This window comes from Trypanosoma cruzi, genomic scaffold, assembly GCF_000209065.1.
Source record: "Trypanosoma cruzi strain CL Brener 1047053516579 genomic scaffold, whole genome shotgun sequence".
NCBI classification, from domain to species: Eukaryota; Euglenozoa; class Kinetoplastea; order Trypanosomatida; family Trypanosomatidae; genus Trypanosoma; species Trypanosoma cruzi.
This window is the reverse complement of record NW_001849570.1, coordinates 200,560-213,581: the sequence shown is the minus strand read 5'-3', so window position 1 is coordinate 213,581 and position 13,022 is coordinate 200,560. Positions and strand designations below refer to the sequence as shown.

The 13,022-nt window shown below is 53.2% G+C and overlaps 5 protein-coding genes across 5 annotated transcripts, besides 12 other annotated features; all 5 read right to left on the bottom strand.

Moving 5' to 3' along the window:
- Positions 1–1,490: a sequence feature (heterozygous, non-Esmeraldo-like haplotype).
- Positions 18–43: a microsatellite.
- On the bottom strand, positions 823–1,572 carry Tc00.1047053510013.330 (uncharacterized protein; the record flags this gene model as incomplete). The annotated part of the gene is made up of 1 exon (XM_813442.1): positions 823–1,572. The coding sequence occupies one exon, from the start codon at positions 1,570–1,572 to the stop codon at positions 823–825; it is 750 nt and encodes a 249-aa protein (XP_818535.1).
- Positions 1,491–2,479: a sequence feature (areas merged during assembly that could not be assigned to a particular haplotype. This can correspond to areas where the two haplotypes were merged or to regions with more than two copies in the genome that were merged during assembly.).
- Positions 2,480–2,514: a sequence feature (heterozygous, non-Esmeraldo-like haplotype).
- Positions 2,515–4,466: a sequence feature (areas not merged during assembly with more than two copies in the genome that could not be assigned to a particular haplotype).
- Tc00.1047053510013.320 (uncharacterized protein) lies at positions 4,079–4,498 on the bottom strand (the record flags this gene model as incomplete). Its single annotated transcript, XM_813441.1, has 1 exon — positions 4,079–4,498. One exon carries the CDS (start codon positions 4,496–4,498, stop codon positions 4,079–4,081), a length of 420 nt encoding a protein of 139 aa, XP_818534.1.
- Positions 4,467–5,367: a sequence feature (areas merged during assembly that could not be assigned to a particular haplotype. This can correspond to areas where the two haplotypes were merged or to regions with more than two copies in the genome that were merged during assembly.).
- Tc00.1047053510013.310 (mucin-associated surface protein (MASP), putative) lies at positions 5,024–6,736 on the bottom strand (the record flags this gene model as incomplete). The annotated part of the gene is made up of 1 exon (XM_813440.1): positions 5,024–6,736. One exon carries the CDS (start codon positions 6,734–6,736, stop codon positions 5,024–5,026), a length of 1,713 nt encoding a protein of 570 aa, XP_818533.1.
- Positions 5,368–5,947: a sequence feature (areas merged during assembly that could not be assigned to a particular haplotype. This can correspond to areas where the two haplotypes were merged or to regions with more than two copies in the genome that were merged during assembly.).
- Positions 5,948–7,303: a sequence feature (areas not merged during assembly with more than two copies in the genome that could not be assigned to a particular haplotype).
- Positions 6,905–7,001: a sequence feature (T-rich).
- On the bottom strand, positions 7,271–7,807 carry Tc00.1047053510013.300 (mucin TcMUCII, putative; the record flags this gene model as incomplete). The annotated part of the gene is made up of 1 exon (XM_813439.1): positions 7,271–7,807. One exon carries the CDS (start codon positions 7,805–7,807, stop codon positions 7,271–7,273), a length of 537 nt encoding a protein of 178 aa, XP_818532.1.
- Positions 7,304–8,229: a sequence feature (heterozygous, non-Esmeraldo-like haplotype).
- Positions 7,386–7,444: a microsatellite.
- Positions 8,230–13,022: part of a sequence feature (areas not merged during assembly with more than two copies in the genome that could not be assigned to a particular haplotype) that runs on past the window's edge.
- On the bottom strand, positions 11,425–12,327 carry Tc00.1047053510013.290 (mucin-associated surface protein (MASP), putative; the record flags this gene model as incomplete). Its single annotated transcript, XM_813438.1, has 1 exon — positions 11,425–12,327. One exon carries the CDS (start codon positions 12,325–12,327, stop codon positions 11,425–11,427), a length of 903 nt encoding a protein of 300 aa, XP_818531.1.

The window sequence follows — 13,022 nt, the reverse complement described above, 5'->3', positions numbered from 1 at the left end:
TGCATTCACCGGTAGCACCTCCTCATCCTCCTCCTCCTCCTCCACGGCAAACACGCACGAGCAGCAGCACAGCAGTGTAAGCGCCAACACGACACAAAACACACGGTGCATCATCGTCGAAACTATCGTTGTTGAATAACGTGGATTCGATCTGCAGGAGCATGAGAAAGGAAGTAGAGAGAGACAGCAGCTACACCACGCACAGCCACCGCATGGTAATAAATGGCAGCAGCCACAAGAAGCGCACACCAAAAAGGACAAATGGAATCATCACAAACGCAGAACTCGCACACCGACCCCCAAACCAAAACTTCAAAGTCAAAGAAAATACAAAACAAGAAAAAAAGGAAAATGATGGGAGTCCAACAAAACTCCCAAAAATTAAAAAAAAAACAATCGGGCAGCACTCTTATTTCTTATGCTAAGCAGCACAAGACAACCGTGTGTGTCTGTATACATAATGCCTTCACCAAGAAGAGAAATTAAACAAAAAAGATCGTCCGGTTCCACCAGTCCACAACGCTTTTCACACTTCATTGCGGCATCCGGCCTGTTCCTCCAATCCTCCTTTCGTGCAGTCCGTGGGACGCACAGCAATGAGGCCGGCACCGCGTGTGGGCAACAAAAACAAAACAAGTAGAGGGAGAAACACGTCACACATTACAGTGTGCAGCAACCGACCATTGAATAAAGGAACAGCAAGGATACGTATTATTCCAGGAAAACAACAAAACAAACAGCAAAATGTAAATAATAAAAGAAAACACGCATGCAACGCGGCACATTTTCTCCGTGAGGAGTCGCAATTCCACACTCTTCGGCTCAGAAGTCCGCCACAACTCCACACAATCCCAAAAGAAGCAGCAACGCCCAATACACGCACACACGCACAGTGCCGTCAACAGTTAACTCACGCAGTGTCAATTTCGCGTCGTTGAGCAGGGCAAAGCAGTCGTCGGGACTCACACCGCTCCCGGAATACTGCGCGGTGAATTCTCGTAATTGGGGTTTGTTATCGTGTCCAGAGACATTGCGTTGAGTCAATCCGTCCGCATCACCCTCAGCAACAAATCCACCGCCTGCAACGCCATTTTCTAAAACGATAGATTTGTGTCCAGTGGCGTTGCGCTCACTCACCTCGTCCGTGTTATCCGCAGCAACGTGTTCCCTGCCGCCATAAGTGACAGACATGATCCCAGATGCATTCAGCGCCACTAATATTCTCGGACCGTTGGCAAAGGAAGGCCTCTTCTTGGATGCATTCGGGAGCATCACTTCGTTCGGATTGCTGGCAAACTCAGGCCTCGTCTCGGACGTGTTGGTCGCCGTGTTGGATGCGGGACTCGGATCGACGGTGTTGGGTCCGTCAGCCGCCGCAGACTGTCGCCAATCCTCGTGTTGACGTGACGGCTCAGCATCAACTTGCGGCGCAGTTGTCCCACCAGATTTTGTGTCATCCTTCCCTTCACGGGGTGGCGGCAACTGACAGATGCCCGTCTGGTCAGCATCGCTGCTCCGCGCAGGCGGATGGATGGTTCCATCGAGAGGAAAATTGACGCCACCACAATTCATAAGGGCCGGCGTATTTATGTGCCGTCACATTCATCGTGAAGGCAACGGTGGCCCCTTCCTCTTTCGTTGCACAGCTGGCAGCACAGTTGCTACATGTGTGCACCGCATTGGCCACATGGCACACAGCACCCAGCTCACCATTCCTGCTACGCATGTGCACACCAAAGCCGCTGAAAGTATAATTCTCACACTCAGCCTCAGCACCGGCAGCAGAACACTTCTTTTCTGCTCCTCCAGCACAAACGCGCAAGTATTTGCACAGTGGTGTGCATGAATGCTCTTGGCGACAGCGGGGCGTGGGCTTGCGTCCCGTGCTGAAATGGCAACACGGCTGCACGATGCCCGCCGTGTGTGAAGGTGTTGACTGCTCTTGGGACCATTCCTCTCTCCTCGTTGTTTTTGCACTTCCGGTTGTGGGCGTTGCTCGGTGTGTGCTGACGCGTGACGGACGGCGCCACGATGGACTCCTCTGGCGATGGCAGTCGCTGTGTGTTCTCGGCACACATCCACACACTATTTGTTGTCTCTCTGTGTGAGTGATTGCAGCAGGGCATTTCAGCGAGCGTGATGGGGACCACGACGGCGTCACCCCTCGAGAAGGTCCCGCGCTGTGTCGGTTGTGGAGCGGCGAGGCGGTTTTCTTGCAGTCCGACTGACAGAACCGCACAGTCGTTTCATTGCGGTCACTCCGTCGGCATCATCCGCTGCGGTGGTGTCCGCAAGAGCCGCAGCTCGATGAGGATGGCCTCGTAGTTATCTGGCAGCTCAGCACTTCAGGGCCTTTGCCCCTCAGGATTGCCCTTGCTGCTCGACTGGCGCAGCACCATCCCGGCATGGTTCTTCTGCAGGAGTGCAGGCACCAGAGTGCTCCAGCGACGAGGTTCATTGGCTGCGGTGACTTCCGCCAGGCCTGCAGTGGTCGTGCCGGTGGCGTGGCCCTCTTGGTGCGCCACACATTGCCCTGCGAGCGCTTGTCGCTCGTGGTACCAACTGCGTGGAGACCACCGCCTTCCGCGTGTGCCCACCGGCCTGCTCCAGCATGTACGTGGTGAACCTCTGCAGCCTTCCCACGGCAATGGCTCACGCTGCTCACTTTGCGAGCAACATTCGTCGCTTAGGCCCCGCAGCGGTTATTTGCGACCTGAATTCACACCATGAGCTGCGGGACGGTTGCTCACCATCAACGACGGCAGGAGAGGACCTCGCCGCCACCCCAAGCGGCATGGAAGCTGAGCTTTCCGACGACCCGGCACAGGCAATGTGGATCAGCGGCTGCAGCGTATCGTTTCCCGACGTGACTGCGCAACGCGTACTGCGTGTCTCCCACTAAACGTCCACCCGTTTACATGGACTCGGACCACCATCTGCCATCCCACACTGCAGGGACGGAGGACGGCATCCCGCGACAGGCAGGCATGCTGCCACGACGGAATCATGTCGCCATTGTGCTGCGTGAAGCTGACTGTGATGCTTCCACCTCGGCGTGTGGAACGTCTCTGGCCACTGTGACCACATGGTTTGAGATGCACCGAGGCACCGTGCGAGCGGCAGCCATGACAGTCCCACAGGAAACTGGACGGACGGAATGGAGCAGGCCGAGTGTGTTGCAGCGGCAGCCTGCCCCGAGCTGAAATGCTCCACAAACGGGAGGACCGCAATCATGCCCTCCACCGTGGCTTCTCCATGCTGTCAGAGGTCCGTGCGAAACAGCTTGGTGCCCTCTCGAGCCCAGGCCTGTGATGCTCCAAGGCATGGCGGCACCACGTTCCTGCCCTCTGGGATCGGCTGTGCTGCGGTGCTGTTGGGGCCGCGTCTGTGCTCTGCCTCCGCCGTAACCTCTTCCCGACGTGAGCACCGCCACTCCTTGCCGACCAGCAAGCGGCTGATTGACGTCCTCCTGCCCACTCTTCGGCAGACCGGCACGCGCCCTGCAGATTACAAGCAACCCTTTATGTCGGTGGTGCTGCCCCACTCACACTGAAGAGGCAGGACCGCCCCGACCTCCTCCGGAACCTCCACCTGGCGTGTCCACGGCACCTCCTCGTAGAATGACGAGCAGCGGATCAACGTCGCCCTGCCCAAGCTGCAGCAGCGTCTTCTCGTCCATCCACAATATGAAGGCACATGCCCGACGCACTAACCCTGGCACTCCAATCGTTGCAGAAGGCCTCACATGTGGATTCTGCGACAGCTCCACGGTCTTCCCAACAAATGCCTCACGCGCAGGTCACTACCAAAAATGTCAAGCGTATCAACGAGCAAAAGACGGACAACGCACCTCTGCAAGCTCCAATGACAGCCGTAGCCCTTCAGCCACTCCTCCGCTGCAACTCCCACCAGCCGCTGAGCCCCCGATAATCCACGGGAGGCCCTGCCGCACACGCTGTGGGAATGCCGCCGTCCTCGACAACTGAGCATCCGACTATTTGGGAACACACCCTCTCGCACGACAGCATCGTCCAAGACGGAAAAACTGGCCACATCGCTACGGACAGCCCGCAGGCCATTAACGAACAGTGGCTGCAAAGTATAACGAAACAAATATTTCCCTTTTCTCAGCATAGAAAAACGTCACCTTCACACTCGCAATTGCCACCAATGAATTCATTGTACAATACAGCCCTGAGCTGCAATACTTCCTGGTATCATCCAGGTCCCTTGTCGACACATCGATGCGGGTGGGCGCCCATCCATTCCTCCCAATGACGCTGCATGTCTGCGACGCACCCTCAGATCCAAAAGGCACGTCCCTCACCACAGCCGGGATCGACTTCGCCCTGTCCGCACGCACCGCTTTGTCAGAGGAGCAGGAGTACGTCAGGCTGGCAGCAAAGCACCCGCCGGCACAACACATCACAAACATCATCACAACCAGAAGCACCAGCAGCACTGCGGACCGTGGGGTGACGTGGATCAACTGACACATGCGGTACGTAAAAGAAAACACTTCATGGCTTGACAAGAATAAGAAATACTCCCAGTCTATCAAAATAAAGAAAAGAAAAAAACAAAAAGGTCACGTGTCCGCAGTCAAAGCAAACCACCAATCTAAAAACAAGGCTAATGGGTGCACTCAACCACAACAAAAGTAAAACAACAAAAAAAAGAGTGGGACGACCAGCGCACACACTCTCATTGCTCCCGTAAAGCAAAACACACACACAGGGAGAGAGAGAGAGAGAGAGGTCGCCCACTCAATGCAATAAAAACAAAACAAAAACAGTTACGGTGCTCCGCCCATGCAGCCAGGCAGGACGGCAGCGGTGCGTGTGGTGCAAAAGAGAGCACCAACGGGCATGCATGGGTGTGCATGCATATATACAATGGGCACATTATGTGTGTGCTTCGTGGGATGAGGTGAGGGCGAGAGTCCATGCAAGGGGACACACACACAGAGAGAGTGAAGGAAGAGTGTGTGTGCGGGCGGTGCACGGCTCTCTCTCCCTCACTCTCACGCGGCCACCACCGCAGCAGCAGCCGCACACGCAACAACAACAAGAAGAAGAAGCAAAAGAGGGGAGGTGGTGTGGGAGACCGCGGTGCTGCCGTCACTGTCGCTAGTTGGAGTCGTATCATTTGCAATAGCTGTGGATTCGACTGGTGTTTCTTTTTTATTGTCATCTTTATTTCCATCATCTTGTGCTGCTTCTGGTACTGCATCAACACGTGCTGTATTTGTATTGGAAATCTCCTCTTCAGTAGCCTTGTCAGGGCCATTACTGGCGCCAACACTTTTTGCTGATGAGCGTGATGTTGGAGTTGATTCGGCATGGCTGTCAGATGTTCCATCCTGTTGTTTGTTTGTGGTGAGAACACTGTCTTCTTTTCTTGACTCATTCCCTGACTCCAGGCCGCTTTGGGTTTTCTGTTCCTGTTGCACTGAAACGACATCTGCAGAGCCGAGGTCTTCATTTTTTACTTGTGGCGTTGCTGCTGGTGCTCTTTCCTTCTCGTTGCCATCCTCTCGTTCACGTTGTTGTTTTTCGTCTGGCACTGCGGCACGAGATGCGGAATCATCGCCCGAATTCTCTTCATTGCCCTCGTCAGCGTCATTGGTGACAGCATTATCGTCATCCGCCGCAGAAGATGATGAAGTTGTTTCCTCCTGACCCTCGGTTGTCGCATTTTGTGTGGCATCTGTTGTTGGTATGTTGCCCTGTTTCAGAAGAACGTCGGCTGGCTGCGTGCTTTCTGTGCCCTCCTTTGCTGGTGACGATGCGGTGTGAAATGATTCCCTCGGTGATGGAGCTGCTGGAGCGGTTTCCTTAACTGGTGCTTGTGGCAGTAGATCCTCTAACCGTCCTCCTTCTCCTGGCACAGTTCCTGCACTTCCTGACGGTTTAGAGTGTGCCACTGGCACTGGTTGTGTTTCTGCTGCTGCTTGTTTTTCTTTGCCAGGTGTATTTTTTTGTTGGTCGTCTCCTCCTGTTCCGCTGGCTTCAGACAATCGAGAAACTTCAGAGGACAACTCAGAGGAATCTCCTCCCGGAATGCCAGCAGCTCGACCATCACGTGAAGGAAGCAATAAACCAACCGCTTCCGGCTGAATCTCCGGCACATTCATCGTCTGGGATTTCGTTAGATCTGAATCAACTAATACTTTTTTCTCGAGCTCACTGTTGTTTTCATCGCGAATTAATTCGCCTTCAACCTCTGACTCGTTCTGTTTGGTGACGGCCAATTCTTCAGGCTGCATTTGTTCTGATCCCAATCCGGTTCCTCCTCCTGCACCTCCTTCTGACAATTTCTCTGGATCCCCCAATGATAATTCCTGTAAAGAGCCTTGCGTTTTCTGGCCCGGGAGTGGTGGAGGAGCTCCAACGGAAATAACTTCGGGAGGGCCATCTTCAGGATCCTTAGCGACCAGAGCATACCGCTGAGGCCTCCAACGACGACGGCCATCCACAACGGCATGCAAACTCTCCATTCCCTCACGCAGGCATTCCTCAACGGCGGATACATTCGCACGGCCTCCCGTCCTCCTGCTGACCTCCTCCGCGCATTCCCTCCGCAGCTGAGCGCGCCACTCCACAACCAAATACTCATCCACACCGGGCGCCACATCAATTCCAGGTTCCTCGGTCTCAGCAACTCCATCAATACCGCTCCACAGCACGCAGAGGGCACACACCAGCAGCACACGGCCAGTCATCATCATCGCCATCACTCCTGTCACTTGCGTGTAGCCTTCAGCACAAACCAACGCCACGTCAACGCAGAGTGAAGGCAAAAAGAAAAGACACGGCACAGTAAAAAACACCAGCAGCACGCATTTCATGAGAAACATTAAACCAATAAAAGCCAGAAAACGCACAACGCCCAGTAATAATTTAACAACAAGAAAAACACAAAAAGCAATTAAAAAAAACCCAAAGCAAAAAATCAGCAGCAAGAAAAAAAGTAAGAATTAAAAACACACAGAAAAAAAATTTCACCCGAATGGCCCCAGTGCGCATGCACCAGCACAAACATGCATCTACGCAAACAGTTGTATGCGTGCCATGCATATGAGTGTGTCCGGGATGCGTTCAACGTGACGGATACAGGGAGCAACAACACGGAGCACACAGCAGGGCAGCGGAAGCAAGTGAAGCAAATCACAATCATTATTTTCTCTTATTTAGTTACATCGGACCACAGTGAACGCGCACAAATCCCCGTGGTTGAGTGCTGGCACGCACAGCCCGCATACAATTCTTCAGCCCACAGCGGTGTACGCCAGCGCGGATACGGCGAGCAGCAGCGGGGCACACACCCACGCAGAGCTGCTGAGGCTGCCGTCGATTTCGCGAAGATGTGACGGCGCGTGGGTGGTCGTCGTGGTTGGCGCCTTTGTGGTCGTCGTCGTTGTTGTAGTAGTCGTCGTGGTCGTAGTTGGTGCGGCGGCCTTCTTTTGTTCATTTGCCGTAACGGCATTCGTATGTTCTGTCCGTTCATTAGACTTCCCACCATCTTCATCCTTTGTACTATTGGAAGTATTTTGTGACTGTGGCGTTTCGGTTATTGTACCCTTTGTATGTGACTGTTCCGTCCCTCTCCCTTCTTCTTTATTCTCTGGTGGAGGAGTTCTACTTGGCGGATCCGTTTCCTGACCTGGTTCGTCTGGCATAGAAATTGTTGGAATGGAATCTTCTTCAGATCTATCTTTTACACCTTCACTCTCTTCTGCAAACACGGACGGGCAGCAGCACAGGACAAGCACCAACAGGGCGCACAGCAGACGGCACGTCATCATCGTGAGTGTGGTCGTTCAGTGGTGTGGAGCTGATCTGCACAGTGAGGGACATGGAGAGCAACAGGGGAGACGAGAGGTGCGGCAGACACACACACAGAGGGCACACCACATGAGGAGAGGGCAGCAGCCAGGCATGCACCGTACGCCGCACACCACGCACGACACACACTCCAATCCACGGCAGCAGGCACACGCACACACAGCCCTGCCGCAACACCAACACACAGATGGAAGATGGAGAAGCAAACAGGAGCGGCACACAAGGCTCCACCGCATGCACATACGGCGAGAGCGGTCCGTCGTGTCGGCACCCCTCACGGAGGGTACGCACACACACAAGAGGAGGTGCAGCGCACACAGCAACACAAAAGCAAAGTAACAATTAAAAAGGAGAGATCCCCGCACACCACGCGGATTGTTGGCCCACGGGAAGTGCAGCCAATATTCATCAGAAGAAAAGTTCAGTTGCCCTCGGCCCTCATTCATATTCGGCGCACACCACTTTATGCAGGCCCGGGAACCATCGCAGCAGCAGCCGCACACGCAAAAATAAGCGCAAGGAATGGAATAAATCAAGCAACCATTTATTTGTGTTTCTGTTTGGATGTTGGCAGATGTCTGCATGCGTTTTGTTGTGTTTTTGCGGAGGGCAAACCTTCATGCCTGGGTCGTGTGTTGGGATTTCTGCAGGGTGCACAATTATTTCTTTTCCTCTTGTAAATGTTTCTTGTGTTGGTGCAGCCAATAATTCGGTTTGTGTTGTTCCTGCCCTTCGCTGGTAAAGTGTTGCAGTAGATGTTTGTTTTTCCTTTCGTTGCTGTGGCACCTGATTCCTCACCGTTTATTGCGGTGGAAATGAAAATATGTGAGTGGACTCCCACACACCAGAATGCACCTTCGCTCCTATTTATTGGTGCATGGAAGGGCATGTGTGTTTGGTGGTGTCTCGTCCATATATTTTGTGGGTGTACATTCCCCAGCAGGCTGAGGGCGGGATGACGCTCCGTCGCGGTGCACTTCCCTCGCATGCCGCCCACTGTGATTCGGCATGCATCACCCCCTCACATATTCCGTGGTGCCACACCGCTGATATTACTGCAGCCGCTGTGATTCCGCATATTTCACGCATTTGATTGTGCCACAATACATCCGCTCGTGTGGCCGCCGCATCCAAACAGCGGTGCCCAACACCGTGAGCGGCAGTCCACATCCCTGCATGTCCCAACGCAGTGGTGTTTGACTGTCAGCCAGGCGTCAGACAACAAAAGAGTCTTGTGCTGGCAGTACAACACACGGAGCTGCAGTGAATGACTCGGGCGGGGACGCATCTATTCGTCGCAAAGCAGTGAAAAGGAGTCGGGCAAAATAATGCCGGCTGCATTCACGGCACCACATCCACAGCCAAAGCATGCGACGTGATGTGTGTTTCACTGGTGCTGTGAAATGCCTGCAGACGACGTCACTAGTGGAGGCATGCCACCCATGATCAGCGGACAGACAATAATCGGCATGGGAGGCCACAAAAGGCAGCAACAACGCCAGCAGCAGGAGCAGCTCTCTCTCTCTCTCTCTGTTGCCTCCGAGAAGTAAATATTCCACCAGCCACAGCTGACTGTGCCATCGTGACACTCCATGCACGTCGTGGCTGCGTCAACACATCCTGTTCCCTGCAGCGCCTCAAAAGATGCCTCACTCCGTCCACTAAGTGCATCGGTGTGGGCCGTGCCTGGGCTGTTCGTGAGGACCACAACGATGTGAGGGTCACCGCGTCGCAGCATGTTTGTTGTGGCGTTGTTGCATGGCACACGCACACACACACGCAGCGCCTGCATCCCTCCCTTTTGTGTCCGCCCTCTGCCGGAGTGGCCACACACACGGGTGGCAGCAAAATCACTTCACCCTCGACGATCCAAAATCAACACCGACATCCCTCGCGACGCAAAGGTCTCAGTTGCCAGCACGGGCTTCCTGTCGCTCTGCCATCGACGCTGAAACACGGCACAGTGCACGCACTTATTTTCCTCGTGTGCAGTCAGCCGTTTGCTTCACACATTCTTCGATGGACTGACGTCCACAAAAGCACGCCACAAAAGGCCACTGTGATCGCACACGCTCTTGCGATAAGCGTCGGTGTGTGCATGGATCCGCTGCTCACACGTGCTGGCAGGCAGCCTGCAGCCGGTGCCCTCGTGCCAGTTCATCGGCTCCAGCACGGAAAAGAGAAAACAGCCTATTCCCGATGCACTTATTCCCACCAGCAGCACCAACACGCTGGTCGCCAGCCGTCATCCCTCAGCACATCCAGGAATGCCGAAAAGTGACGTGGAGCTGTCAGCCAGCAATGCCACAATCCCCGCACACATGTCGGCTCCACCAGAGAAGACGCACAAATCACAAACAACACCCTCCACATGTCATCCGAACATCATTCCGACACACCGCGACACGCCAAACAGAAGTATTCGTCACTCCAATGCACCTCCCCACACAATCACATAGTCCATGCACCACGCACGGCAGCAGCTCACACGCGGCCAAACAAATGTTCTTCGCATCAGTGTTATCCACGGGCTGCGGTGGGAAGTAAACAAAAGAGACGAGCGGACAAACCCCAAAAGAGTGCCACAACTGGCCGCAACTCGACGGAACGCAGCCACTCAAATGAATTCAGTCCTCATGCCCTCAACCTCCCACCTTCCCCACAAAAGCTGCAAAAGATTGAAAACAAACGCACCGTCCAATGAATTCTTTGCGCAACACCAAAAGAAGCCGCAGTGCCTTATGCTGTCCTCACAGTCCGTTGATGACTCCTGGATGCGGATGGTCACCCATCGGTTCTCACAAACGACGCCGCACACCCGCGACGCATCTTGCGCTCTGAGACACGCGTCCCTCACTATCACCAGAGACGCCCACGCACCGTCGGTACGCAACAAATCGTCAAGAAACGAAGGATACGTCAGGCTGACAGCAAGACATCCGCCGACAAATCACATCGCAGAAATCATCAATAACAGCAGCAGCGCCACAAGCAGCAGAGTAACATCGATCAACGGACGCATGGCGTATGTCAACGAAAACATCTTGGTGGCATCACAAGGATACAAGAGAATGACACTCTCTCAACAAGAAAGAAACAATATAAGAATACAAAAAAGAGTAATTAGGCGTCCACAGTCAAAGCAAGCCACCGATCAAAAAAAAAAAAAATGAAGGAGTAATGGGTGCACTCAACCTCAACACAAGTAAAAGCAATAAAACAACAAGCCGAAGCGTGGGACGACCAGCGCACACACTCTCATTGCTCCCGTAAAGCAAAACACACACACAGGGAGAGAGAGAGAGAGGTCGCCCACTCAATGCAATGGAAACAAAACAGAAACAGTTACGGTGCTCCGCCCATGCAGCCAGGCAGGAAGGCAGCGGTGCGTGTGGTGCAAAAGAGAGCACCAACGGGCCTGCATGGGTGTGCATTCATATATACAATGGGCACATTATGTGTGTGCTTCGTGGGATGAGGTGAGGGCGAGAGTCCATGCAAGGGGACACACACACACAGTGAGTGGGTGAAGGACGAGTGTGTGTGCGGGCGGTGCACGGCTCTCTCTCCCTCACTCTCACGCGGCCACCACCGCAGCAGCAGCCGCACACGCAACAACAAGGAGAAGCAAAAGAGGGGAGGTGGTGTGGGAGACCGCGGTGCTGCTGTCACTGTCGCCAGGCGTCGCCGTATGATTTGTTTGAGCAGCGGTGGTAGCTTTTCCTGCTGTTTGAGGTGCTGTCTCACTGAGTGTTGGAACAACGTTGGTATTGCCATTTTCAATACTGTCGTGTTGTCCTTCAGAGCTTTGAGCATCATCCTCATCTGCCTTATTCTGGACATGATCACCGCTGCCACTTGTAGAGGTAGATGAGGTTGTTGTTGTTTCTGCTAGACTGCCGGTTGCTGCATTCTTCGTCGAATCCTCTGTGTCTGTGTCATGACTGTGCTGCCCTTGTGTAGCATCCCCTGAAGGTGCTTCCGGTGCTTCTGAGTCCGTCTCGAATTCTGACGGTGTGTTTTCTTTTTTTGCTTTGGTTACTTTCTGTGAGCTTTCTTTTTCTGCTGTTGGGCCCCCTTCACCTGCTGTTGATGATGGTGCAGGTCCACCCGATGGTGGTGCGGGTGGCGGTACCCCCTCATTTTTTTTACCCTTGTGTGTCTGGGGTTGTACCTTATTTTTTTCATTTTCGTCTTTTTTATCCTTTTCTTCTCCATCTTCATCATCAATACCTTCATCTTCAGCTTTCTCTATATGTGTGGAAGATGTGGGTGGCACTTTTCCATTAACATCTGGTGATCCAACTTTTAAATCTTGGGTTTCTTGTCGAGGCGTTCCAAGTTCTTTTGATTCCGGCGGAGGTCCACCATCACTCACAGGAGCTGCTATCCCCTCCTCGTCACATCTACCGCCGGCACCGCACCACAGCACGCAGAGGGCACACACCAGCAGCACACGGCCAGTCATCATCATCGCCATCACTCCTGTCACTTGCGTGTAGTCTTCAACACAAACTAACTCCCCGTCAACGCAGAGTGAAAGGGAAAGGGGAGAGACACGGCTGCTACGCCACCAAACAGTGACAACAACAGCATCCCAGCAACACCATGAGGCAGATGGAATCAGTAAAATTGCACAACTTGCACACCGCCCTGCAAACCAAAAGTTAAAAATGCAGTAAAAAAGCACAACAACATAGTTGAGAGTCCGGAAGGGCTCCCAAAAAGCAGAAAATAAAAAAATGATGATGCACGACTTTCATTTCATGTGCCATGTGGCACAAAACGACCGTGTTTTTGTCTATACATATTGCCTGCACAAGTAAAAACAATAAAATCAAAAATAAAACAGATCGTACTGTTCCACCAGCACACAAAACACCCCTCACATTTCGTGAGTCATCCGGCCTGTTCCTCCAATCCTCCTTTTGTGCAGTCCACGGCACGCACAGCAGTAAGGCTGGCGACGGTGTGGGCCACAAACAACAAATAAAAGTAAGAAACACTTCACTCATGAAATGTACGGCGATTAACCATCGGACGGAAAAAGAAAAAGAAGGGCTGCTGAGTATCCCATCCATGCACCCGCAGCAGCAGACAATAACAACGAATCATTAAAAAAGAAAAGAAGAGAAAACGCGCGGAAAAGGCGGCATGTACTGTCCATTAGAAATC